At 43.4% G+C, this 26,580-nt stretch overlaps 2 protein-coding genes and 1 long non-coding RNA gene across 9 annotated transcripts in view; 2 read left to right on the top strand and 1 right to left on the bottom strand.

Annotated features, from left to right (window-relative positions):
* NMT2 (N-myristoyltransferase 2) overlaps positions 1-12,737 on the top strand; it is a 77,416-nt gene extending 64,679 nt beyond the window's left edge. The window contains exons 10-13 of the mRNA XM_029955574.1: positions 2,154-2,324; positions 9,948-10,115; positions 11,781-11,918; positions 12,301-12,737. Of these exons, the coding sequence (XP_029811434.1) occupies positions 2,154-2,324; positions 9,948-10,115; positions 11,781-11,918; positions 12,301-12,321 (498 nt within the window). The 3' untranslated portion in view covers positions 12,322-12,737. The remainder of the gene's footprint in view (positions 1-2,153; positions 2,325-9,947; positions 10,116-11,780; positions 11,919-12,300) is intronic.
* A 2,924-nt stretch (positions 12,738-15,661) lies between these two features.
* RPP38 (ribonuclease P/MRP subunit p38) lies at positions 15,662-20,555 on the bottom strand. 7 transcript variants are annotated; one of them, XM_029953770.1, is made up of 4 exons: positions 20,230-20,239; positions 18,774-18,845; positions 18,627-18,689; positions 15,662-16,607 (listed from the first exon to the last, which is right to left on the bottom strand). In XM_029953770.1, the coding sequence occupies exon 4, from the start codon at positions 16,594-16,596 to the stop codon at positions 15,751-15,753; it is 846 nt and encodes a 281-aa protein (XP_029809630.1). In that variant the 5' UTR covers positions 16,597-16,607; positions 18,627-18,689; positions 18,774-18,845; positions 20,230-20,239; the 3' UTR covers positions 15,662-15,750. The 7 variants fall into 7 exon arrangements, 6 of the variants coding, with proteins under 6 accessions (XP_029809630.1, XP_029809629.1, XP_029809628.1 ...); XM_029953769.1 differs by lacking the exon at positions 20,230-20,239 and adding an exon at positions 20,538-20,555 and having other exon boundaries at positions 18,627-18,845; XM_029953768.1 differs by lacking the exon at positions 20,230-20,239 and adding an exon at positions 20,292-20,358 and having other exon boundaries at positions 18,627-18,845.
* Positions 20,452-20,985, top strand: LOC115303831. Its single transcript, XR_003914264.1, has 3 exons — positions 20,452-20,466; positions 20,545-20,671; positions 20,791-20,985. It is a non-coding gene; the product is annotated as an uncharacterized LOC115303831 (long non-coding RNA).
* The last annotated feature ends 5,595 nt before the right edge of the window (positions 20,986-26,580 follow it).

The following is a 26,580-nucleotide window of genomic DNA, read 5'->3' as shown; positions in this document are numbered from 1 at the left end:
ACTGTTTCTCTCTCTCTCTCTCTCTCCCTCCCTCCCTCCCTCGCTCCCTCACTCCCTCACTCCCTCTCCCCCGCTTTCTCTCAAAATTTTTAAAACTACATTCTCTGTATATGTATTTTAGTTTTCCTGTTAGCACTTAGAAATATACGATCACGTTTAATAGTATTTGAGAATCACATAAGTTCTGTCTTCCCGTGAATTTGCAGGATAGAAATGCTACCAAACACTACAACTGGTTGAGGGGAAATGAAAGATGAAAAGAATTTTATGCCTGGCTTACACATAAGCGCCAGGCCAAAGAAGTCCTGTCTTTGCAGAGAGGACAGTGACTGTCTCCCTGTCTGCAGTCTTCGCCACACCTTACTAGTTAATGGTTGTGGCACAAAACAGGAATTCATTCATTCATTCACTCATTCATTCAGCATGTAATTCCAGCTGTTATTGCCCTGCCTGCTTGAGGGGTTAGGCGCTGGGTGGAAGCCAGGACCTGGAGATTTCCCATCCTTTGGCTTTATGCTCCATGGAAAGGCTAGAGGTGTGAGTTCTCTAGGACTCTGTTAAGGACTGACATTCTCTCAATTTAGACTGTTACACTGTATTTTAGCTGCATTCCTGTGTCTTCATTGATCACATAAATCAGAACAGAATGGCACACAGTAAGGACATTTGGGTGTGTAAATACAAAGAACAAATCGCTCAGCCCCCACCAATCAGTTATCAGTCAGCATCATACGTCACGAACCCTTAGAAACCTCAGCACAGTCACTGGGATGGATCAGCCCAGCACTCAGGATGAAAACCTATTTTCCACCTTGGGCTTCTCATATTTTTCTAGACTAGGGCATGCAGGAACTGTAATGATCTAATTTTAGAGGCAGTATTTAATTTTAAAGTTTAAAAATAACTTAGAATAGGAAAGGTAGACTAGCGGTATTTATATATAGTTACTTACTGCTTAAAATGTACCCACTATTTAGGGGCACCTAGGGTGACTCAGTCACTTAAGCATCTAACTTTGGCTCAGGTCATGATCTCACGGTTTGTGGGTTCCAGTCCTGCATCGGGCTCTGTGCTGACAGCTCCGAGCCTAGAGCTGCTTCAGCTTCTGTGTCTCCCTCTCTCTCTACCTCTCTACTGCTTGTACTTTGTCTCTCTGTCTCTCTAAAAAATCAATAAAAACATTAAAAACTTTGTTAGTGTGCCCGCTGTTTCCAAAAGAAAGATCAGGCTAACTGGACAAATGAAGTGGTATTTCTAAGTTTTAATGTTTCGTACAAACAAGCACATATAGTGGGGTTTTTTTCACTTCTGGGCTCACGTGCCTGGTGTCTTGGGGACACTGTCCTGGGCAGTTCCTAGAGAGCTAAGTGATGTCTGGAGCTCCTTTGAGCACAGGCAGTTGAACAAATCCACATGGGGACCTGTTCGGACCCTTAGATTAATTCTGTTCCTAACAGAATACTGTAGACATCCTGATGCTCTGGAATGATGGACTCGGGTGCCTGTTCTGACCACCTTTGAATCAAAAGACGCCAAGAGAGCCCGGGGCCGGTTCTCGGCAGCTGGCCATTCATTCCCCTTTAGAAAGTACTGGCTCTTAAAATGCTCCCCCCTCCCCTTTCTGACCAAAACGATTTACTTCTATTTCATTTTTGTTGCTCATAAGAACAAAATACCAACCACCTCTTCACAGGCCATTGAATAAAATAAGTTTCTCCACTGTTTTCATCTGCATTTTCAACGTGTCAAGACAGGGCAGTTTTAAAAGCACAGTATTCTAGAACACGTGATGGTACGAATGTTCTGCCCTGTGGTGTGGGCTGTTAAATTCTCGGCGCTTGAACACAGATCAGCTTGTGGTGCTCCTCTGAGCAGCATTGTCACGGGCCATACTGACCAAGGACCAGGTGCCCGAACAGAGGGTCCAGTACACTGTTGAGTGTATATTCTAAGTTAGTGCTTCTCAAACTTGAATGTATATACAGATCACCAGCGAGTCTTGTTAAATTTCAGATTCTGACTTGGGCAGGTGGTGGGGGGTTGTACACAAGATTCAGCACTTGTGACAAGCTCCCAGGTGACGCCTTGGGAGCTGGCCTTTTATTCCTCTTCTGTTTAAACTTCCCAATTTGTTTTGTTTTTACTGCAACAAGGCCACTAAGACTTCAGGCTTGCGGCCAATGGAACCAAGAGACATTAGAGCGGTTCGGGACTTGACCAACACTTACCTGAAGCAGTTTCATCTTGCCCCGGTGATGGATGAAGAGGAAGTCGCTCACTGGCTCCTCCCCCAGGAGCACATCATTGACACGTTTGTAGTGGAGGTAAAGATAAGGTGACAAGACAGTACAGAGAAGTATGAAAACACCATCTGGGCAGGTCTGTTTTATGGAAGGATCAAATAATGCTCCTCTCTTTTCTTTCTCCCTGCCTCTCTGCTTCTAGACCAGATTTCTGCTCACCCTGCTAGAACCCGATTTTCTTTTCCCACTTTCCATTCCTGGAGAAGAGCACATTTTTACTACTCATTAATGGGAAATCAGGATTCTCTTCACTTGGTCCCTGTGTGACTGCTTTATTCGGTTTTGAAAATGCCGATTTGGCTGACATGCCCTTCAAAGTTCAATATCCTTTTGTTTAGCAAGATTGGCTCGAACTGAACTGCTTTTTGATTGAGATGGCATAATTCCGCCACTTAACGCTTGTTCAGGGGAAGGAAGGAAAAGTGACAGTCTGGATTTTCTGATTATTGGGTAGATAAATTTAACATAATGCTTTTTAAGCGCCCCCCACCCCCTTTTTTTAAAGCTTGGAATTTGTTGTTCAAATGATGTTTCACTTAGAACCACTGAAGTGAGATTGGGATGAAAAGTTGAGATTTAATCTGGTAAGTACCTGGAGGAGAGGAGGGGTGAGGCAGCAGTTAGAAGCCCTGGTAGGAGTCCACTCACCGTTCGGTTGTGAGCATTGAGCCAGAAGTGTGTTGTCAGCCCTGTCGGCCATTGGTCTGGATGTGGGATGACAGCCCAGTGAGGGCACAAGCAGGGAAAACAGGGTGAATTCAAAGGATGTTTCTGGAAAACAACAAGCTTTTATTTCTAAAAACAGTGCCGGAGTGGACATCCTGGTGCACGAATCTTTATGCACTTGTGTAGGTTTCTCCAGGTCAGCAGTTCTCAGAGGTTTTGATCTCAGACTCCTTCACTCTGAAGAATTATTGAGGACCCCAATTTTTGTTTTTATTTTGCTTTTATTTTTATGAGTGGTATTTAGATATTTATTACATTGAAAATTGAAACAAAAATGTCTATTATTTTATAAAACAGATAGAGAAGGCCAAACACTGTATGTTCTCACTTATACATAAAATCCAAAACAAAAACAAAAACACCAGACAGATCAGAAAACAGCTTGGTGGCTGCCCAGAGGTAGGGGTGGGTGAAATGGGTGAAGAGGGTCAAAAGGTATGAACATCCCGTTAATAAAATAATTAAGTCATGAGGTTATAATGTACAGCATAGTGTTATATATTTGAAAGCTGCTAAGAGAGTACATCTTAAAAGTTCTTATTGTGTGGGAAAAAATTGTTACTACATGCAGTGATGGATTTTAACTAAACTTACTGTGGTGATCATTTTGCAGTATATACAAATACTGAATCATTATCTTGTACACTTGAAAGTAATATAATGTTATATGTCAGTTATATCTTAGTTTAAGAAAATAACTGAAAAAATACATACTATTTCATTTAATCACAGTATAACAAGAATAAACATGTTACCTAAACAACATGTTTTTAGTGAAAAATAACTCTTTTCAAAGCACCAGAATTAAGAATGGTATGTTTTCTGTTTCTGCAAGTCGCTAACATCTGATTTACTAGAAGACAGCAGGGTTCTCCCACCTACTTCTGCATCCCATCTATTGTGATATATTCTTTTGGCTGAAGTATGTGGGGAAAAAAGTCCTTCACGTGAAGTATTGAAGATAAGGGAAGGAATGAGTATTTTAACAGCCTCGTCAGATCATGTTGAATATTCTCTATCTGAAAGCGTATTGATGAACTCGTATTCTGTTAGGTTAAAACCCATTGGTATGTCTTAACCTTTGATCATTCTTTTACCAGTGTATGAGTTTGTAACATCCTGTATCAATCAATTGGGAAGTAATTGGCTCACTGAGTTACAGATCTTCCAAACATGAACGTTTCACTCTGCGCCTCCGGGCCTCTCTTTGAGACGACCTTAATGTTTCCAACCCAGCAGTGCTGTATGTAGCTTCCTTCCAGGCCATCATGCAGGATGTTAAAAGGATGAGTTCTTAAGGGTCGAGAGTTAATACAATTAATAGTTTTTAATCAAGGATGTACTTAAGTGAAACTTAGTTTTAATTGTGAGGGTGTGGTGATGAGGAGTACACCGCCCACCAGACAGTTTGGCGCCCCTGCCTCGTACTGTGCTGAGGCACAGACAGCTGTACCACCATTGATTCCGCATCCTCAGGCCAGATGACCACACGGCGAAGAAAGCAGAGAACTTCTTAGTGCTTTTATGAAAGTCGTTTTGATTTCACGGACTTCTCGAAGGGTCTCAGGTACCCACAGGTGTTCACAGGCTGCATTTTGAGAACAGCTGCCCTAGGGTACCTACGCAGAAGTCTAACTGCAGAGTCTAAGGGTCAGACACCTCTTCAGCCATCACTAGAGTTGCCAGGCAGCTCACCAAAGTATCTCTTAGCAGCATGAGAGGTCCTCTTTCTGCACATCCTCACTAACATTTGGTTATTGTCAGACTTTAAATTTAGGCCAGTCTGATGGATATCATATGCTTTGTTTTTAATTTGTTCTTATTACGAATGAATTTAAACCTCATCTGTTAGCCATTTGTAGCTGGTCATATACTTTGCCTGTTTTTCTTTTTAATGGTCATCTTCTTGATTTCTAAAAGTTTTTGTATATATTGAATATTAATACTTGAATTTTGCTCTATTTCTGGGTCTCTTTTCCGTTCCATTGGTCTGTGGTGTCCCTTCATCAACAGCACACTGTCTTAATTACTGTAGCTCTGTTAAGCCTTGATATGAGGTAGACTGATTTATCTCACTTAATTCTTCTTTGTCAAGATTATTTTAATCTATTTCCTTCACCTTTCCTTAATAAATTTTAGAATAAGCATGTCTTTGTCTATAAAATACCTTGCTGGGATTTTGATAAGAATGCATTAAACGTATAGATTAATTTGGGGAGAACTGACAGGTCTTCTAGTCCAAGAATATGGTATGTCTCTATTTAGATCTTTTAAATTTTATTTTATCAGCATTTTTTGTAATTTTCAGCACCATATCTTGTAAATGGTTTCTTAACTGTGCATCTTACATACCTGATTTTGCTTGGAACAGTTATAAATGGTATTATGCTTTTAGTTTTGGTTTCTGCATGTTCATCGTCAGTATATAGAAGTGCAATTGCTTTGTCTATGTTAATCTTGTATCCTGCATCCTTACTGAAACTACTTATTAGTTCCAGGAGTTTGTTTATTGATTCTTGGGATTTCTACATAGACAGGAATGTCATCTGCAAATAGGGACAGTTTTATTTCTTCCCAGCTGCTGCATGCCTTTCATTTCTTTTTCTTGCCTTATTGCAGGGGCTAAATCTACCATTACTTTGTTGACTAAGAGTGGTAAAGGTCAACCTCCTTGCCTTGTTCTTGGTATCAGTGGGAAAGCATGCAGTCTTCTACCATGAGGTATGATATTAGCTGGAGGATTTTTATAGATGCTTCTTAGCAGTTTGAGACGATTCCCTTTATATGCTGAGTTCTTATAATGAATGGGTGTTGGAAGTTTTTCCAGTGCTTTTTCTGCTTCAATTGATATGATCATGTGATATTTTCTTTCTTTCTTTCTTTCTTTTTTTGATATTTTCTTTAGTCTGTTGATGTGGTATATTATAAATTGGTTGATTTTCAAATGTTTGACCACCCTTTCATTCCCAGAAAAAACCCACTTGGTTTTGGTGTATAATTCTTTTTATACATTGTTGAACTGGATTGCTGATATCTTGTTGAGTATTTGTTGAGTTCATCAGAGATCCTGGTCTGCTGTTTTCTTTCATTCATTTATATATATATATATATATATATATATATATATCGCCTTTGGTTTTGGTATCAGGATAATATTGGCCTCATAAAAGAGTTGGGAGGTGCTCCTTCCTCTTCTCTATTCCAGAAAAGAACATATAGAATCTGTGGTAATTAAATATTTGCTAGAATTTTCCAATTGATACCATCTAACCTTACTTTTGTTAAAGTAAGTTCCGTTTCCTTAATAGTATAGGACTATCCAGGTAATCTCTTTCATCTTGCTTGAGTTTTAATAGGCTATGGTTTTTGAGGAATTGGTCATTCCTTCTAAATTGTCAAATTTATAGGAGTAAAGTTGTTTTATTATTCTCGTGTCCTTTTAGTGGCTACAAGATCTATGGTGAAAGTGCTTATTACATTCCTGATATTGCTGGTTTGTGTCTTCTCTTATGTTTATCAGCCTTGCTAGTGTTGCATCAAATCAACTATAACTGATTTTTTTCCACAAAGAACAAGACTTCTGTTTTATTGATTTTCTCTGTTTTCCTGTTTTTGGTGTCATTGATTTCTATTCTTATGTTTATTATTTCCTTACTTTTCCTTTCTCTGGGCTTACTGTACTCTTCCTTTTCTCTTCCCTGAGGGACGGTCTTAGATCATTGAGGCCTTTGCCTGTTATAGTGTAAGCATGTGGTTCTGAAGTATCCCTCCCTCCACTGCTCTAGCTTCGTCCTAGTATTTTAACGTGTCATATTTTCATTTTCATTTGGTTCTGTGTAGATTTTAAAATTTCTTTTGGAACTTCCTCTTTAAGCCATGGATTATTTAGAATTCCCTTCAACTTTGACATGCTCTGAGGTTTCCTGTTGATTTCTAGTTTCATTCCATTATGGTTGGAGAAGATACTGTGATTTCAGCTCTGTTAAGGTTCTTGAGGTTTGTTTTAGGCCCATGTGGCCTGTCCTGGTGAATGTGTGTGAAATGTATGTTCTGCTCTTTTTAGGTGGAGTCTTCTATATATGCCATTTAGATCCTTTTGTATTATTCAGATTTTCTGCTCTTTGATGATGTTCTTTCTAGCAGTTCTATCAGTTGATGAGGGGAGTATGAAAGTCCCCAACTGTAACTTTGGATTTTGTCTATTTCTCCTTCCAGCTCTCTCAGTTTTTCTTGATGTATTCTGAGGGTCTTGTTTGGTTCCTATACATACAGGACCTTTATGTTTTCTCAGGGGATCGATCTCCTTATCAACTTGTAGTATCCCTCTGTGCTGCTAGTAACTTCCTTTGCTGTGAAGTCTACTTGATTGGATATTAATATAGTCACCCCTGTTTTAAAATAAATGTTTGTATGGTGTGTCTCATACAGCCCTTTTACTTTCAGCTTATCTACATCATTGAATTTGAAGTGAGTTTCTTAAAAACAGCATGTCGTTGAGCTATGTTTCTTTATCCACTCTGCCAGTCTTTCCATTAGTGTATTTCGATCACTTATATTTGATAATTACTGATATGTCAAGCTTAAGTTTGCTATTTTATTATTTGTTCTCCATTTGTTTCCTCTAGTTCTTATTCCTCTGTTTCTTTTCCTTGCCTTCCTGTGGGTTACTTGAACATTTCTTTGGAATTAGTCCTGATGTATTTATGTTACATTTGAGCCTGTTTATATAGGTTGCATGATGATTGTTGTGGGTATTATTGTGTGTGTGTGTGTGTGTGTGTATGTGAGAGAGACAGACAGAGAGAGAGAGAGAGAGACTGACTTATCACAGTCAACTGGTATCAACAATCAACATTTTACCACTTCAAGTGACATTACTTCCATCAGGTCCCTTTATCTTGACTTTTTTGAGAGAGACTGAGATAGTGCGAGTTGGGGAAAAGCCAGAGCAAGAAGGAGACAGAGAATCCCAAGCAGGCTCCGATCACCAGCACGGAACCTGATGCAGGAATTTAAACTCCTGAACCCGTGAGATCGTGACCTGAGCCAAAACCAGGAGCTGGACACTCAACTGGCCTAGCCACCCAGGCTCCCCGTCTTCTCGATTTTTAAATATTGAGTATCAGATTGTTTTACAACTTGTGTTTCAGTCATCAAGCACATTTCTAAAACTCAGGAGGAGGAGCCTCGTTTACAGCATGTACCAGGATTTCCGCTCTGTTCCTCCTTCTTCCTGCCTGATGCTCTAAGAGTCGTTGTTACTATTTCATTTCTATTTGGAGAATGTCCTTTGGCCAGTCTTAAAGGTATGTCTACTGGCAACAAATTCTTCTAGTTTTCATTTATCATGGAATGTCCTTATTTCTCCTTCATTCCTGAAGGGTAGTTTCACCAGATGCAGGGTTCACAGTTGACCGTTCTTTTCTTCCAGTACTTAAAAATGATGTGCACTTCCTCCTGGCCTCCATGGCTTCTGATGAGAAGTCTGCTGTGATCTGAGTGTGTATTCTCGGTAATTCCTGGTCTCCCTGTGGCTACTTTCAGGACTTTTCTTTGTCTTTCGTTTTCAGAAATGCAGTTAGGATGCTTCTTGGGGTGGATTGCTTTGAGTTTTTCCTGTGAAGGTTTGCTCAGCGTCTTGAATTTATTGTGTGTGTGTGTGTGTGTGTGTGTGTGTGTGTGTGTTGCCAAATCTGGGCACCTTTTCAGCCTTTATTTCTTCTGCTTTTGTAGCTCCACATTTTTTCTTTTTTTTCATTTTCTTCTGGGACTCCACTGATCAGAATGTTGGCTCTTTTGTTCTCCCACAATCCCTGAGACTTCCTTCTGGTTTGTTCGGGGTTTTTCCCCAGTTTATTTTCTCTCTTTGCTCAGACTGGGTAAATTCTCCTGAATTCTTCAACTGCAGTGATTTCTGTCCTCTGTCATCTCTACTCCACTACTAAGCCCATTGAAAAACAGTTTTGTCTGTATTAAAGCTGAAAGTTTAGGTCTTGAATTCATCTCGAATACTGAGTTAGCTGCTACTGCAGAGCAGTAGAGAATCACCTTAGTGAAATGTGGTTAATTTCTTAATGTCTGCAAACAGTTTTCATACATGGAGAAGCATTAAAAAAACCAGATAATAAATCCCTTGTGGAGTTTTCTGCTGAAAGAAATACTAGCAAAAACATATGCGTGGTCTAGCCTCTTCAGCTCTGTATAATTCAGGCAGATCACAGTTTGAATTATATGCCAACCGCATAGGCCACCAGAGCTAATTAAAACAACCCCAACAATCCTGGCTAATTTCCTGTATTAAAAGGTATACTAGTGATGGTGAAATCAAGACCATCGTTTGGGTCCCTTCTGATTTTTGGTAGCTTCAGATTCACAGGTGTGTGTCTGGGTGCAGTACTGATGCCTTTCACAAGCTTCTCAAAACAGCTTCTAGACTCTGGACCTCACTTTAAGCTTTTAAAATTCTTGCTCTGTGCCAAGATGTTCATATGATACAGTGTCTTTTAGTTGGGGAAGATAGCCTTCCAGTCACTGGAGCTCTTGTTTCTGCAAAAACAATGAATCCACTTTCATCTCTGTTCAGGGGTCTGGGACACTCATTAGTCAGGCTCAGGGTAACTTTGCTATTAGAACATTCTGCAATGTTATGCAAATTGTCGGCAAAAACTAGGCTAAGTAAGGTCTGACTCCATGCTCTTCTCAGGCTCTACCCGACATTTGTTACATTTGAGCCTGTTATTATATAGATTGCAGGATGGTTGCTGGGGGCCCCCCAAACCCAGAATCCTGACAGAGAGGTAGGAGTTGCTGCTTTTTGTTCTAAAGTTCCGGTTCGTGTCAAAAATCAAAAGTTCGCTTAAATGCACGGATGCAGTTTGTTCAGGGAGGTATTTACCTGACGTTACCTCTGTCCTTCAGAACCCCAGTGGTAAGCTGACTGACTTCGTGAGTTTCTACACACTGCCCTCCACAGTCATGCACCACCCTGCTCACAAGAGCCTCAAAGCCGCCTACTCCTTCTACAACGTGCACACCGAGACGCCCCTGCTGGACCTCATGAGTGACGCGCTCATTATAGCCAAGCTGGTAAGCCACTCACTCCGCTTTTGTCCTGTGTGCTTCTACAGACCTGCATGTCAAAGGACACAAAGCCTCTTACTGTGTCTTCTCCCACACGGGTGCAGTTCATTTGATTTTTTTTTTTTTTTTTGCCGTTGACCATCAGAGGAACAATTTTGATAAGAGTTTCTTTTAAAGCTTCAGTGACTGCATCATTAATTATATTGCAACTTAACCAAAAAGGCATTTTGTGCAAATTAGAAACTTTTTTTTAATGTTTATTTATGAAAGAGCAAAGAGAGACAAGAGCACAAGCAGCGGAGCGACACAGAGAGAGGGAGACACAGAATCCGAAGCAGGCACCAGGCTGTCAGCACAGAGCCCGACGTGGGGCTCAGATTCACAAACCTTGAGGTCACGACCTGAGCTGAAGTCAGACACTTACCAACTGAGCCACCCAGGTGCCCCCAAATTAGAAACTCCTAACCCTCACATAAGAATGCATAAAACTCATAATACAAAGAATATAGGGAAAATATAGGATACCTTGATATAAGGAACATACATGTTTGTGTTGAAGTGAATAATTAGCAACAACAACCTTTTTTGGACTCAACTAGTCCCTGAATTGTAAAATTAAAGGCATTTAAAAACATGAATTAAGTTCAAAATGTGCTATACTACAGTATTTTTCTAGTTGTATTAGTTAGGATATTTGTTAAACTCCTGCTACAAAGAAACATTTTTTTTTAAAAGAAGTTGAGGGGCTCCTGAGTGTCTCAGTTGGTTGAGCATCTGACTTGATTTCAGCCCAGGTCATGATCTCACGATGGTGAGTTCAAGGCCCACGTCAGGCTCCGCACTGAGCGTGGAACCTGCTTGGGATTCTCTCTCTTCCCCTCCCTCTGCGCCTCCCCACTCATGCTCTCTCTCTTTCAAAAAATAATAATAATAAAAAGTTGAAATTAGCTAACAGTTATGTTGATGTAATTCTTGAACGTGAGGAAATATTACTCGTGAGAAACTGCGAACGACATGTCAGAAGTGCCATTGCATTTATCTGGTAATTGATGACTGAAAACTTTAACATTGTTCTCTCGGATCCCCAAGTCCACACTGTCCTGATTCTTTGATCCTATTGCTCTTTCTCAGCTATTTCCTCCCCCTAAGGGTGCTTCATCTATACCACGTTTTGCATAGTGTTATTAACATTTTCAGGAAATTCAATATTCACCAATAAAATTTTACTAAATTTACTTCCCAGCACCAGCCCAAGACACGTATACACTTAAAGTCTTTAAAGCTTTAGCTAAGTCACCACTTGAGAAGGCCAAATAACTAACAGTACTGGAGTTGGAGCCCTCTGGGCAAACTATTCCTTCTAAAACAGGGACAGAATATTCTCTGAGGTCTTAATAGATTATGTTAGTGTTAGCCAACATACTACTGATTTTGATTTAGCATTTCTGGGTGAGCCTCCTGACTCCGTCAGACTCACTGCTGGTTTTATAAGACCATTTGAACTGGGTTCTTAACCCCTACATAGATTATAGACATTAAACCTCTTTAGTAGAAATGCATATTCAAGCTGTTAGTAGAGGAATTAAATATCACACTGAAATACATAATATAGGAAAACCTCTATAAAAAACCTTCGAAATTTAAATTTTTAAATCCTTTTTACATTGGCAGAAAGGATTTGATGTATTCAATGCACTAGATTTGATGGAAAATAAGACCTTCTTGGAAAAACTCAAGTTTGGCGTAGGAGATGGCAATTTGCAGTATTACCTGTACAATTGGAGATGTCCAGGAACAGATTCTGAAAAGGTAAGTGAAGTTGATAACACCCTTTATAAACTTCATACATTTACCTAGGAAATCCCATACTTGTTTCCCTTAGGATTCATAAGGTGTTTTTTTGATAGCTTTTAAAATATACAAATCTGGGGGCGCCTGGGTGACTCGGTCAGTTAAATGTCCGACTTCGGCTCAGGTCATGATCTCACAGTTCATGGGTTCAAGCCCCAGGTTGGGTGCTGTGCTAGCAGCTCAGAGCCTGCAGCCTGCCTCAAACTGTCTCCAGCTTTCTCTGCCCCTCCCCCACTTGTGCTCTGTCTCTGTGTCTCTAAAATAAATAAACATTAAAAATAAATAAATACACAGATCTGTTACACTATAATTTATTTTTATGTTTCTTCCCTCCCTTTAGGTTGGACTAGTGTTACAATAGATGGATATTTCTATTTCTAGAACTCTGACATCATCATTTGTTAATATTCTATTTAATAATTCCTGGAACTGCCATTCCAAAGAAGAATAAAAGCACAACTTCACCGAGATCAATGTCGTCGGTAACAATCAGAAAAGATGAAAAAACACCCATAATTGACCAATAGCACATATTTGTAGCTAGAATGTTAACATTCCTTTTTTCCACTGTTTACCCACTTGTAGGAGGGATGAAAGGGTACAAAGAGCACATTCCTCTAATTTCAGATTTTTGGCTGTCTCTTGATGAAGAGAAGGTATTTTTCCTCTCTGTAGAAAAAGGACTGTTTTTCTGTGGACTGAACAGAAGTCACAGAATTGTGTAAAAAAAATCTTTCCTGTTGTGTGGAGATAAACTGCTGCATTTCTATTTATTAAGCGTTGGTCCGTTTGTCCGTGTAACAGAACGAAGGATCCATTTGGCAGCTCTGTGCTTCCCCACCTTACACAGTATGACTGGGCGCATTTATGGAGCAGGACTTGTGTAACTCAGTGGGGAGTGGGGGGTGTTTAAGGTGAGATAAAAGTGTACTGGGGACTAGTGAGTACATTTTTTTCTCCAGGAGCAGAGTTGCCAAATAAACAAACACGCAGATCTGTACTTTGCTCTTCGACAGGGCAGTGGATTGGTTCAGAAGCAAAGGTCTGTGCAAACACGGTCTCTGTGAGTCTACACCCATGGCCGACTAGGCTTTGCTGCTCCTGCACAAACTCGCCTTCGGCAGCAGCAAGAGGTGGGAGGCAAGAAGAAAAAAAAAAAATCAAAGCTCGAAAGCCAAAAGAATTGCTCAGTGGAACTTACTAGTGTAGTGCTGTCAGGACACTGATAGTGTGAATGTTTTTATTAACGCAAAGTTGCACATGTTCCTTGACGCGGACGTTACTTTATCCTGAAAGCTGCCATGCTAATGGAAAATGTCTTATTTGTAAATAAGTGTTCATAATTTTGTTACTGATGGTGTTTTTCCCTAGCATTTGAAACCCAGTTTCCTCAGTGCACATATTTATGTGTCTGTTGCTGCCAGCAGTCCAGGCGGGGGAAGACCCGTGACCAAGGCCACACAGAACCTGGCTTTGGCTCCAACACCGCAAAGTAGATCCTCCTTCCTGCCTTTACTGCACCGGTGCCTAGGCTCTTCAGTCCAGAGAAGTTTAATTTTAGACAATACGACGGTCTTTCCTTTATATTGTAAGTGGCAATCCTTATACCAGGCAGGAGCTAGCAAACTATGGCTCATGAGCTAAAGTCGGCCCATCAACTCGTTTTGTACAGCCCATGAGCTAAGAATAGTTTTTATAGGTTTGAATGGTTCCGGAGCATCAGGGGAGGGGAGAAGGGATCAGAGAAAATAACATCTTGTGACACGACAATGATAGGAAATGCAGATTTCAGCACCGGTATACAAAGTGTCATTGGAACACAGCCACTCATTTGCTTACGTATTGCCTGTGGCTGCTTCACACTACAAAAGGCAGAATGGAGTTATTCTGTCATAAGTGTATGGTGCAAAGGGCCTAACATATTTACCGCCTGGCCCTTTACGGGTGAGAAAAAAAAAATTTTGTCAGCTCTGACTTGCACTAAAGAGCTGAAAGCCACTTTCTGCAGAAGCCCCATCCGCATCTCTGGCAGCCCTGAGACCACCACTAGAGGGCGCCCAGGGACCCACAGGAGCACAGGATGAGTACCTTTTTGAAGACGGAGAAGACTACAGGACCATTCAGACCAGCTGCATTACCATTCTTCCTTAAGGGAAGGAGAGTGGCTTTGGAAGCAAAACTGGACAAATTCACTGAAACACCAGGAAATACATTTTTTAAAAATTAAAAATTTTTTTTCATGGTTATTCTCCAGAGAGCAAGTGAACAGGGAAGGGGCAGGGAAAGGAAGACACAGAATCCCAAGTAGGCTCTAGGGGCCCGAGCTGTCAGCACAGAGCCCGGCACGGGGCTTAAACTCCCAAACCTCAAGATCATGACCTGAGCCTAAGTCAAGACGCTTACCCGACTGAGCCACCCAGGCGCCCCAAGCAAATGGAATTTTAATTCAATCTGGCATGCAGGCTCTAGCTGGGAATTCTGTCCCACTCAGTTTTATGACATAGTCTTATCATATGAAGTAGGTTGTCAAATAATTGCAGAATTGCCAAATTTTATCACAAGCTCACTATGAGACTTTTCCTGTTTACATAATTCCAGTTGTTATAGAATTCACTGTTTTACTCTGTCATTTTTAAATTTTTTTTTTTTGAGAGACAGATACAGTGCAAGCAGGGGAGGGTCAGACAGAGGGAGACACAGAATCCGAAGCAGGCTCCAGGCTCTGAGGTGGCTTTCAGCACAGAGCCTGACGTGTGGGGCTCGAACCCATGAACCGTGAGATCTGACCTGAGCTGAAGTCAGACGCTTAACCGACTGAGCCACCCAGGTGCCCCAGCTCTGTCATTTTTAAATGCAGTAGTTAATAAATGTCACATTTCCCTCCATAATTTAGGCAGATTACCAGTGAATATTTCAAAATTGAAAATTAATAAAATCATTTGTGTTTATAAAGTTAATCAGGACTAAATTTTTTTAATGTTTATTTTTGAGAGAGAAGGGAGAGGCAGAGGGGAGACAGGTCCACACTGACAGCAGAGAACTCGACACAGGGATTGAACTCATGAACCATGAGATCATGGCCTGATCCGACATCTGATGCTGAACCAGCTGAGTTACCCAGGCGCCCCATCGGTTTACTTTTTAATTCTCTTCTGACGTATTTCATCTAACTACTGGCCTACTTTTTACCGACGTTACATTTCCAAGAAAATTAATCATGTAAAGGGGTGAGTTTCAACCATTGAGAATACTGTGCCTGGCTTTTTCTAGAAACATTAAGCCTTTCTTCCAAGCTCATGCATTGCCTGCCTACAAAGTTAAATCCATAGGAAGTTAAAAAAAAAAAGGGTTTTTTTTGTGAGGTTTCTAAAGACAATGTATTGTGTGGTGTTTAGTATCTTTCTTTTCAAGCATCTGTAGTTGGGATTCCGGTTTCACCGGCACCACTGACCAGAACCTGTTAACTGGGGCACATTTTCCAAGTTTGACAGGAAGGTGTTAAGAGTTGTGGGATGCAGATTCTCTTGCTTACAATGCACGGTGCCAGCCTTGTAGAAGGTGAATTTATACAAGCTTGGGCATTAGTTGCAATAAGCTTTTGTTATGGTATTTATACTTCTGAATGTTTTCTGCATCAGCCCATCCAGGTATCCAAAGAGTCTTACACATATGAAATGGATGTTACTAAAAGTATTCAAGAATATACGTAAAAATAACGCATTTATTAGTTTCAAGGCTTCTTTGTAAAGGGTCATCTTACAACTGTGCAAAATGACAAGTTTATACAAGATTACTTTGAAGTAGTTTTTTTGCCTTTGGGTGGTTTCCGTATCTTATTGGGGTTTGGAATCAGTTTCTTTATTTTAAGGGGTTGTAACACCACAGCCTGCCGACCTTCAACGGCCTTTCTTTTATGTTTAGAGAGGTCTTCAAGGGACGTTTCCAAAACCTCTCCGTCTTGGCCTCCCGAGGACGCAGTGTCTAAGTTTTCCCCGGAGTCCTCGGGTCTGCCTTGAAGCCAGGGCACGTGTAAGGGGGGCACTCGGGGAATGATGGCTGTGACTTCAGTCACAAACGCGGAGGCGGTCCTTGTGAACCCCAAGGCCAGGACGCACTTTAAGCCAATGACCGGTGCCAGCCTCTCGCTGAGCCGGGGAACCTGGCAAGCGGGAACCGCCCGGCTCAGACTTAACTGAATCAGGTGCGAGGTGATGCGGGCGGGCTTGGCCGACTTGCACACCAGCACCAACTGCAGCCTGTCCCTTTCCAGCGCTCGGGTGACTTCGTTCACGCCGATGGCCAGCTGCCTCCTGACGTCGGCAGGGGTCCACCCTGACCCCTGCTCACTACCTTCTGGGGGTTGCTCCTTCGGGTCCTCGCTGTTTTCAGCCTCTGCACCACGCTGGTCTGGGCTTTGTTTTTTTAAAAACTGCTTTTTCTTTCTCTTCTTGTCCTCAATCTTCCGAAGCCCAAGAGACTGGAACCTGTCTTGGAGCGTCTGTAGTATGAAGTGCATGTCGTCTCTGTCCAGGGCACTCCAGCAGATGGTGTAAGGGTTGTTCAGCGAGGTCTTCACGGGTAAAGGCCTCGTCCTCCGAACAGAGCCCCTCCCCGGCGCCTGAGGAGCCGCGGCCATTCTGAAAACCCCTGGTGGAGAAGCAAGCGACACAGGAAAATTCGTGTTACTGGCAGTGCATGTCCTAAGACTGTCTTGTCTGTACTCTGATTCTCGACAGGCAACAGCAAGCTTCATTCTACAGAACTCATTCTGTGACCAACACTGGGCCTCTTTTACGACTGAGGCATTTATTCCCCCCCCCCCCCCAATTTCATGATTCTGTCTTCATTCGTATACAGGCAATATACAAACAGGTTTTTGCATTACTGCAATCACCGTGAAATTGTATTTAGTTATTTCCTTTATTAAAAATGTTCCATGTTCCTGTTCATGATTATTCTTTTAATGACTGTGTGGTATTGACCTTACAATTTTGTTAACATTTTCTGAGATGCTGTCCAGTCAGGCTTCCATTCAGCAACCACCGCCCCGGCAGTCCCCCAGAGCCCCTCCAGTGAGCAGGCAGCATTCCAGACCCTGGGGTTCGGCAGGGCACCAAGTCCACATGCACAGAGCTGCCTGGGAGGGCCCAGAAGCCCCTGCCATTCATGACTCCCAACCAGGAGGTCACTGGAATCAAGTGATCTATGCACACAATCAAAAAATCAAATGTGGGGCGCCTGGGTGGCTCAGTCGGTTAAGCCTCCGACTTCGGCTCAGGTCAGATCTCACGTTCGTGGGTTCGAGCCCCGCGTCAGGCTCTGTGCTAACAGCTCAGAGCCTGGAGCCTGCTTCTGGTTCTGTGTCTCCTTCTCTCTCTGCCCCTCCCCCTCTCATGCTCTGTCTCTCTCTGTGTCAAAAATAAATAAAACATTGAAAAAATTAAAAAAAAAATCAAATGATAGTTTCTTTCTGTGCCCTTTGTAAGCCTCCCTCCCTCCCCAGACACTAAGCTTCTGTGTGTCCTTCCCTGAGCATCTGGGACAGACACAGGCGGACGTCCCCCTTCCTGGGTGTCCCAGGTAGACTGCCTTTCCAGCTGGCAGTCTGCTCCAAAGCAGGGGGATTTTGTAATGAAACTGAAATCTACTAATCCGCTAAAGAAAAACAGAAAGCCTCCTTCTTGGGAAAATGGTGTAAACCACTGATATGGGGAGCATGGCCTGGTCCTTCCAAGAGCAAGTGCATCTCTTCCCTCGCTTTTATGCCTCGCTTCTTCCTGGGGCTCGGCTAAGAACCAAAGTGACCTGCATGGCCAAGTCTGGCATCTGGAAAGGTCTCTATTTTCAGGTAACCAGAAGACCTTCCAGACGGTCCCTCAGTCCAGATCAAGTACCCCACCAAGGCCTGCCTCCCCCCAAATGCCTCTGGCACAATTAAGAATTAAGTCCTCACCAGTTAAACCGCCCCTCACCCAGGCTGGCTACTCATGGTGGAGCCTGTCAGAATTAAGAAGCACCTTCTCCGTGTGTTACTTGATTCTCACAAGACTCCTATATGATTGTCCAATGTGTGGGCAAGAAAACAGCCTTGGCGTTGAGTGGTTTTCCGGACCCACATTTTATGCTCTTTCAATCCTGGCTGCCCCTCAAACATAACCCCTTGGCTTTTAAAACGTACGGATGTGTGGGTCCTTATACCAAAAGTACTGAACTGGGACCCCTGGGAATAGGACCAGGGCATCTGTACTTGTAAAAAGCTGCCCAGGTGAATCTGCTAGAGAACAGGGTTTCGAACTGCTGGTGTAAGACTGTGTCAAACTGGACGGCCTTTGGAAATGGCCTCCTGACCTCCACTGGTCTCCATGGCTAAGTCACCTTCTAACAGAAATCCAAAATTCAGCTCCTTCAGGCAAGGTCAGGCCCCGTCCGTACCAGTACTGCCTTCACGCAGCCCCACCGCACAGCCCCCCTTGTCCTGCATTCTCCACCCCCCACCCCACCCCCACCCCCATACCCTCAAGTGGGGCCCAGGAGAGGCAGGCATCACATGGTCAGGAAGACAGACGAGCGAGACACATCTGGTCTAACAAAGCTCTTGCCAAACTGCCAGTCCATCCACAGGCCCCAGGATTCGAACAGCACGGAATGCTTTCAGTAAATACCTACGGTTATGTGCTCGGGAGCGGAGGACAAGACAGGCGTGAACTCTTGTCTTCAGAATCAAGCCGGCTAGGCGAGAGCCAAATAGTTGAGATAAGCACGGTCTTACGTCACATAATCCAGAAAACAAAGTACTGACTGACGAGAAGTTACCGTTTTGGAGGAGAAAAACAGGAAGGCCTTGCTGCAGTGCCCTTGGCACTATGTCTTGGAGGCATCCACGACCTAGAAGACCAAGTGCAAACCCTTTAAGGTGACACACAAGGCTCTCCCCACCAGCTTCTCTCAGCTATGAGCCCCACCGTGCACCACCACTGCCAGCCACAGAACCGCGTACTATTTAAGGAGGCCACCAGTGTTTCAGCTCCACACGGTCGTGCACACCGTTCCCTCTGCCTGCAATACTCTCACCCTCAGCCCCACTACCACCGTTCTTTCCTCAAGTATTTCTGGATTATCCACCACGCACGGAGCCATAAAGAATCAAGTAAAGACCGTTACTGGCCTCACTGAGCTTAGACTCCATGAAAAAGCCATACCAGCAGGTAATAAAGAAGATGTGCCAGTGAAGTCCGGGAACTACAGGGCACTAAGACTTAATTGAGGGGGTCCGCAAGGAGGTCGTGAGGAAAGTGACCTTTCAACCTACATCTGAAGAATACCTGCCAAAGGGAGTATGATGGTGAAAGTGTACCCCAGGGGACACATCCACGGAAATGAAGTAAGTTCAATGTCGCTGGAGCAGAGATGCTAGGGATGGTGAGGTGACAGCAAAAGTAGGCAAAGACCAGAGGGTCAAAGTCTTTGCAAGCCTTGTGATGGGAAGCGATCGTAAGGTTTAAAGCAGAAGAGTGGCGAGATTAGAAAGGCAATGCAGAAAGATCTTCGCGGATTCCCGGCCTGGTCGAGTCCTCTGCCAAGAGCGGAAGGGGCAAAGAGGTTCTCAGAGTAGACCTGACGGTTTACTGCACCAGAGTCGCCGCGGAGGGGAAGGCCCAGAAATACATCCTGGTTGAAATAGTTGAGAGAGAGAATCTACCCGGCTTAGTGTCATCAACCGGGAGTGAAGCAGAGAAAAGACTCCGAAATGCCCTCCAGGCCTCCGAATCCGGTAGCACAGGGGAGGACAGGCCCAGTTCCCGGGGGCTGCATTCCCGTTGCAGAGTCACCCCCTCCCTGTGCACGCCGCCCCCATATCTAGCACCCTCGTTCCTCACGACTTAGCATACGCAACTGTAGAGTTACTCTGCGGTCCCCGCTTCTAGGCAGCGGAGCACTGATGGACCAGGGTGGGCTCTGTCTTACAATTTCTCGTACCTACAGACGCTCAACTCTAAGACCGAGAGGAGTAAGCCAGGGGCGGGAGGCAGGAAAGTACGCGGGTCCGGGCTAGGGGGTGTGGCCAAGGAGACGGGGTTCCCGGAGAAGACCCGGAGACCTCGCGTGCCTGCCGCCCCGCGGCCGCCACACTCTGCCGCGTCCCAGGCCCGATCCCACGCGGCGCGACCCTGTCATCCCTCTACATACCCGTACCCGTCTTCCCTTAAGGAGCGCGACCGCACCGCCTCCACGTGTGTCGCGACGCGCGTGCGCAGAGCCCTTGCCCTACCTGGCCCCGCCTTCCAAATGCTCTCAGAGCTTCACATCTCGTCACCCCGCCTGGTCACTCACTGTGGGGAGACTCCGCCCCCGGCGTCGCGTGGCCGGAACTACAGACAGCCGCAGTTTGGGAGCGGGGCTGGGAAGCTCCGGGCAGCCCTATAGGGGCAGTGCGCAGGCGCAATGTCTGTCTCGCGAGACCTCACGGTTGCCGTGGTAACCCGCCGCTAGTGGTCTGCCAGACTAGGTCATTTACTGTAGTAGCGGTAACGCTAGTTTTCTCCCTCGTCGCCCACGCCCTTCTAACCCATTTTCTACCTTTCAGCGCCTGGTGGTGTTGGTTCCGTCTTTCTTCTCGCTTTTCTGTATTTGGCTTGCCTAAGGGGACGCAAAACCCTAGTCCTCCTAGTGTCCCCATCTCCGTCGCATCCCCCAGTACCAGGAAAATCAAGGTAAACGGGGGGATAGGGCGTGGTTTGCAATTAAAAAAAGAGTGCTTACGGGCGACATTGTAGACAATCTTGAGCCCCCTGAAAGAAGAGTGTAATGACGTCTTTGCGTTCTGCGACAGCGGCTCAGAAAAGTCCCAAATGTCTGCTGTAGCTCCTCCGACCCGTGGAAACTAACGGTTATGCATGGAGTCGTAGGAAGGCATGGACAACTGCAAAACAGCTGAAGGACAATTGCAAGGTCAGGCATCTGAACCTATTGATTTACCTGTGGCGAGAATTTAGAAGAAAGTAGGTTGCTCCTGACCTAAAGAGCCTGCTCCCTCCTCACCCCATTCCTTTCTCTTTCCCGGCCCAATTTAGCTCCCGCCTTACTTTTCCTCTCTCAGTCTTTCTCAGAATTTTTCTCAGTCTCGGTTTCCTCACTGCCCTTTTTATTTTTTGGAGGGATCTATTTCCCACATTTTCAGTTTTTATCACCTACGTAGTACCTGACCGGAGGTAAAGTACACAAAACAAAAAAACTGTGTTCCTTTGGGTCAACGATTATTGTAAGTTACACAGGGTTAAAATACAATGTGATTTTCTTTTTAAATCACGACTAAAAAGATTTAAAAGAATGAAGTTACAATGAGTTTGAGTAACAACAGGCTTTTGTTTAATAAGATGAATCTTACTGGTTCATGATGAATGGCAAACATCTGGTTTTAAAGTAATTTTAGATCTCTAGCTTTTAAGCTGTTAGAGAAATGCAGACACACATACCTAATTGAAATGCTAGAGTAATGGGAAGGAAATGTGCATAAAGTTTTGTTCCCCCTAAGGTTCCAGATTGTATAGTTGGATTTGTAGAATCTTCTCCATTTGCATTCCTCCATGAGGATTACCTAGCAGTCACACTGCCTGATTTGAAATCCTAACTTCATCCCTGACCAGGCATCTGACTCCTACAGCAAGCTTATTAACCCTCTCCATAAAGTGATAAAGATAGTAACCTGTGGGGCTTATTGGAAGAGATCATCTCTGTAAAATGATTACCACAGTCCCTGGCACATAGAAAGTGCTGGGTAAGTGTAACTGTGATGAATCTAGGGACAATCTGAATTAAGAGTTAATAAAACTTAACAGTAGCCTCTATGATTTTAGTGCTTGTGTTTTATGTTGAGACTACCGATATAATTTCCACAAGAATTGTGCTAAAATGAATAACTACACTTAAAAGAATTTCTCTCGGGTCACACAAACATTGCAAGAAAAAAAAAAAAACAACACTTCTCCCGTGGCCCAATTACTTCAACACACATTTCCTTTCAATGTTCCTTTCTACTTTGTTTCACATTTCTGCATGCATTTAAATTTTTTTTTAGGTTTTTTAAATTTATTTTTGAGAGACAGAGCGCGAGCAGGGGAGGGTCAGAGAGAGAGGAATACGAAGTAGGCTCCAGGCTCTAAGCTAGCTGTCAGCACAGAGCCCGACGTGGGGCTCGAACCCACGAACTGTGAGATCATGACCTGAGCTGAAGCCGGCCTCTCAACCGACTGAGTCACCCAGGCATGCATTTAAATTGTCAAATAATACAGATTAAATTTTGTATTCTGATTTTCTTTCCGTATAACTTTTTTTTATGTTTTTCACATAGTCTTTGAATTATCACTTTAACTCATGTGGTGTGTGTGTATATATATATGAACATGTATATATAACCTTTTTTTAATGTTTATTTTTGAGAGAGAGAGAAAGAGACAGACCGTGAGTGGGGGAGGGGCAGAAAGAGAGGAAGACACAAGCAGACACAGTAACAGACTCCAGGCTCTGAGCTGTCAGCACAGAGCCTGTCACAGGGCTCGAACCCACAAACTGATATCATGACCTGGGCCTAAGTCAGATGCTTAATGGACTGAGCCATCCAGATGCCCCTGTATATATATAACCTTTTAATGACAGCTATTGCAGTTATTTTGCCCTGTAAAACCTCAATTGTGGTCTTTGAATAATAAAGTTTACTTTTTACATTAATTCCAGATTTGGACTCTTGGTAAATTTATATGCCTGTCATGATGCAAGAGTGGTTTCAGGGAGCTGGTGATAAGTCATGTCATTAGCCATCCGTAGAGGCAATGTAAATGTGAGGCATTTCACGTTTCAATATATTAAGCCACCTCCAAGCCACAGCATGGCGACAGTGCCACATGTCCATAGATACGGCTGGTACAGAGAAAAAGAATCTAATTGGATTTAGACCATTTGTTATACCTCTAAGACAGCGAAAGCAAGATCAGCATGAAGTCAGCTCCCTGCATCCCTTGGCCCAGATATCAATAACTATGAGTGTCACGAGTGCTGGGTCACTCTGCATTGACAAGCCAACTTTAAACTTCAGTTGAGGGGTGCCTGGGTGGCTTCGGTTAAGCGTCCAGCTTTGGCTCAGGTCATGATCTCACGGTTCGTGGGTTCGAGCCCGCCTCAGGCTCCATGCTGACAGCTAGCTCAGAGCCTGGAGCCTGCTTCCGGTTCTGTGTCTCCCTCTCTCTCTGACCCTCCCCTGCTCACACTGCCTCTCTCTGTCTCTAGAAAATAAATGAAAAACATTAAAAAAATTTTTTTTAACTTCAGCTGAGCAGAGTGGGAGGGAGGCAAGGTGAAAAGCGTCAGTCTCCACCCAAACTAGGCAAGTGAAAGAGAAACAGCTTCTTAAAAATTTTTTAATTGTTTATTTATTTTTGAGAGAGAGAGAGAACAAGTGAGGAAGGAGCAGAGAGAGGAGACACAGAACCCAAAGCAGGCTCTAGGCTCTGAGCTGTCAGCACAGAGCCTGATGCAGGGCTTGAGCCCATGGTCTGTGAGATCATGATCTGAGCTGAAGTTAGACATTTAACCAACCGAGCCACCCAGGCGCCCCAGAGAGAAACACTTTTGTGGGAGTCTTCCACAAGATAGGGACCCTCTCTCCGCTCCGCTCCGGAAGGAATCTCGGCATTCTGCCAGTGCAGTCAAGCCTCACCTACACTAGATGGAGACATGCAAGGTTGGCAGCGGGGGTTGGCAGAGAGCTGTCTTTTAAAAAAGAGAAAGTTGAAAGATCTTAAATGGTCAAAGAGCTGTCTGTTCTATTTTTTTTTAATGGTTTTTATTTATTTTTGAGAGACAGAGACAGTATGAGCAGGGGAGGGTCAGAGAGAGGGGGAAATACAGAATCTGAAGCAGGCTCCAGGCTCTGAGCTAGCTGTCAGCACAGAGCCCGATGCGGGGCTCGAACCCATGAACCGTGAGATCGTGACCTGAGCCAAAGCCCGAGGCTTAACTGACTGAGCCACCCAGGTGCCCCTGTTCTATTTTTTTTTAAGTAGATACTATTTATTAGAGCATTGTTTATTTTTTAAGGTTTTCTTTTTTTTTTTTTAAAGTAACTTCTGCACCAAACACGGGGCTCAAACTCACAACCCCAAGATCAAGAGGCACGCACTCCACTGACTGAGCCGGCCAGGTGCCCTTGTTTTGTAGAGCAAGGCCTAATGTGATGTGAATCTAAGCTTTAGATTTTCTATAGGTCCTAAAGAGCCAGCACCAGTAATTTTGGAAATAAAGTGTCTATATGCTATAAAATCAGCTGCAGGTAACTAGTCACAATGTGCCATACATATACATAAACGTAAACCTATAATTTTAGAATTATTTAAAGTAGACATTTGTGTGAATTAAATTATCACAGTTCTCTCTGAAGCAATATGAGAACAAGTGATTGAGAAGCCCTTTTAAGGCAGAAATGTATTTGGTGAAAAATATAATCGCAGTTTACTTTTTCCACCAGTTTTTATTGAACCTCTTGTATGTGTCAAGCAATGTGCCACATACTAGATACATAAGAATGTTTCTTTCCTTCTTTTTATCCACAGATAACAGTATTTATTGAATTCTAAGTGTTAGGGATAAAGCAGTGAACCAGTGTTCTAATGGAGGAGACAGACAATAAAACAAAGTAAAATATGTAGTATATTAGGGGATGAAAAGCACTGTAGAAAAAAATTAAAGCAGGAAAGGGAGGAATCGGGTGCTGGTGGAGAGGGTGGGGGGTGCTAACCTTCAAAGGTTGCGGGGTGCCATTTCCACCAAGACCTGGAGGAAGTGCATTGAGGGGAAGAGTGGGGAAGGTTAAGGCCCGCAGGCAGGAGTGTGCTTGACCTGCTAGAACAGGGAGGAGGCCCAAGCAGCAGGGGGGCTCTTGGAAGGAAGGTAAGGATGACAGGAGAGGAGAGAGGTCTCTGCAGGCTTGTAGCCCACACTAAAGATAATTCTTACCCTTCAAGGCTTCCTGGAGGAGGTGCGACTCTCAAAAGAGACTGGCCAGTTAAGAAGGTGGGGAAGAGCATTCCAGACAATGGGGCGGTAGCTAGCAATGATCCTGGATAGTGGGGGTGGGCTGTGCATATGAGGAAGGGAAGAAGCGAAAGATGATGTTGAAAAGGTTAGTAGGGCCTGAATAATCCTGGACCACCACATACACTATGCAGAGGCTATTCTAAAAGGAGAGTTAGTGGGCGCCTGGGTGGCTCAGTCGGTTGAGCGTCTCACTTTGGCTCAGGTCATGATCTTGCAGTTCGTGAGTTCGAGCCCCTCATCAGGCTCCCTGCTGCCAGTCTGTCCGCATGGAGCCCAGCCCACTTCAAATCCTCTGTTCCCCACCACCACCACCACCCTTCTGCCTACATGCTCTCTCACAGAAAGTAAATAAAAACATTATTAAAAATAATAAAAACAAATAAAAGGAGAGTTATCATTATCGCTTCAGAAAATAGATCTCACCCTGGCTGCATCTCCTGGTGCCCACAGCCTTTAAAATAATCTCTGGTGGCAGGAATCAGGCATCAGTGTGTGTCTGTGGCTTTCCTTCCAGATTAAATGCTCAGCCACAATTAAGAAGTGGTCATCTTGATAAATATTACCCAGAGTGACCTAAAGACTCATTGCAGTCCCTTTCAGAATCCCAATGGGTGTTTTTGTTGAATTAAAAAAAAATCCTAAAATTCATATCAGATCTCACGGAACCCCTGAACAGCCAAAACAATCTTGGGAAATGAAGAACGAAATTAGAGGGCTCATACTTTTGGATATTAAAAACTTACTACAAAACGACAGTAATTAAAACAGTGTGGTATTGACATAAAAACAGACTTAGAGATCAATGGAACAGAGAACCCAGAAATAAACTCTCACATAGATGGTCAATTAACTTTTGACAAGGATCCTTCTCTCGCTCTCCGCCCCTCCCCCACTCAGGCTCTGTGTCTCTCTGTCTCAAAACTAAATAAAAAAAAAGATTAAAGCAGAAACATATGATCATCCCAATCCCAGTAGAGACATTAAAAAAAGCTTTTGATGAAATTCTACGCCCATTCATGAAAACAAATTTTGCCAAACTACAAATCGGAAGAACCCCCTTAACATGCTGAAACATGTATACGCATCAAAATAAACCAGCTGCAGTGCACATATCACATTTCACAGTGAAACACTGAACGCATGCATTACCTTTCAGGAACCATATACTATCCCCATCCATTATTATACTCAGGTCCAGGCTAGTGCAGAAAGGCAAGGAAAAGAAAGATTTGAGGAGTGGAAAGGACTGAATGAAACTGTCACCATTCATAGACTATTGTCTGACCAATAGAACACCCCAAATCATTTACTGAAAAGTAAAACTTAAAAGATTTATCAAGGCTGCTGGATAAAGAGTCAATATACAACAATCAATTCCCTTTCTCTGTGCCAATTACAAAAGGATGAACAATGAAAAAATTTTGAAGACTCCATCTGTAATGTAATCAAAAGTTATAAAGATACTTAGAAATAAGTCCATATAAGAGGCTCCTGGGTGCCTCAGTCCATTGAACGTCAGACTCTTGATCTCAGC

The sequence above is a fragment of the Suricata suricatta genome, chromosome 10 (assembly GCF_006229205.1).
Source record: "Suricata suricatta isolate VVHF042 chromosome 10, meerkat_22Aug2017_6uvM2_HiC, whole genome shotgun sequence".
Lineage (NCBI taxonomy): Eukaryota > Metazoa > Chordata > Mammalia > Carnivora > Herpestidae > Suricata > Suricata suricatta.
The sequence above is the reverse complement of the archived record's forward strand: the minus strand, read 5'-3'. Positions and strand labels throughout refer to the sequence as shown.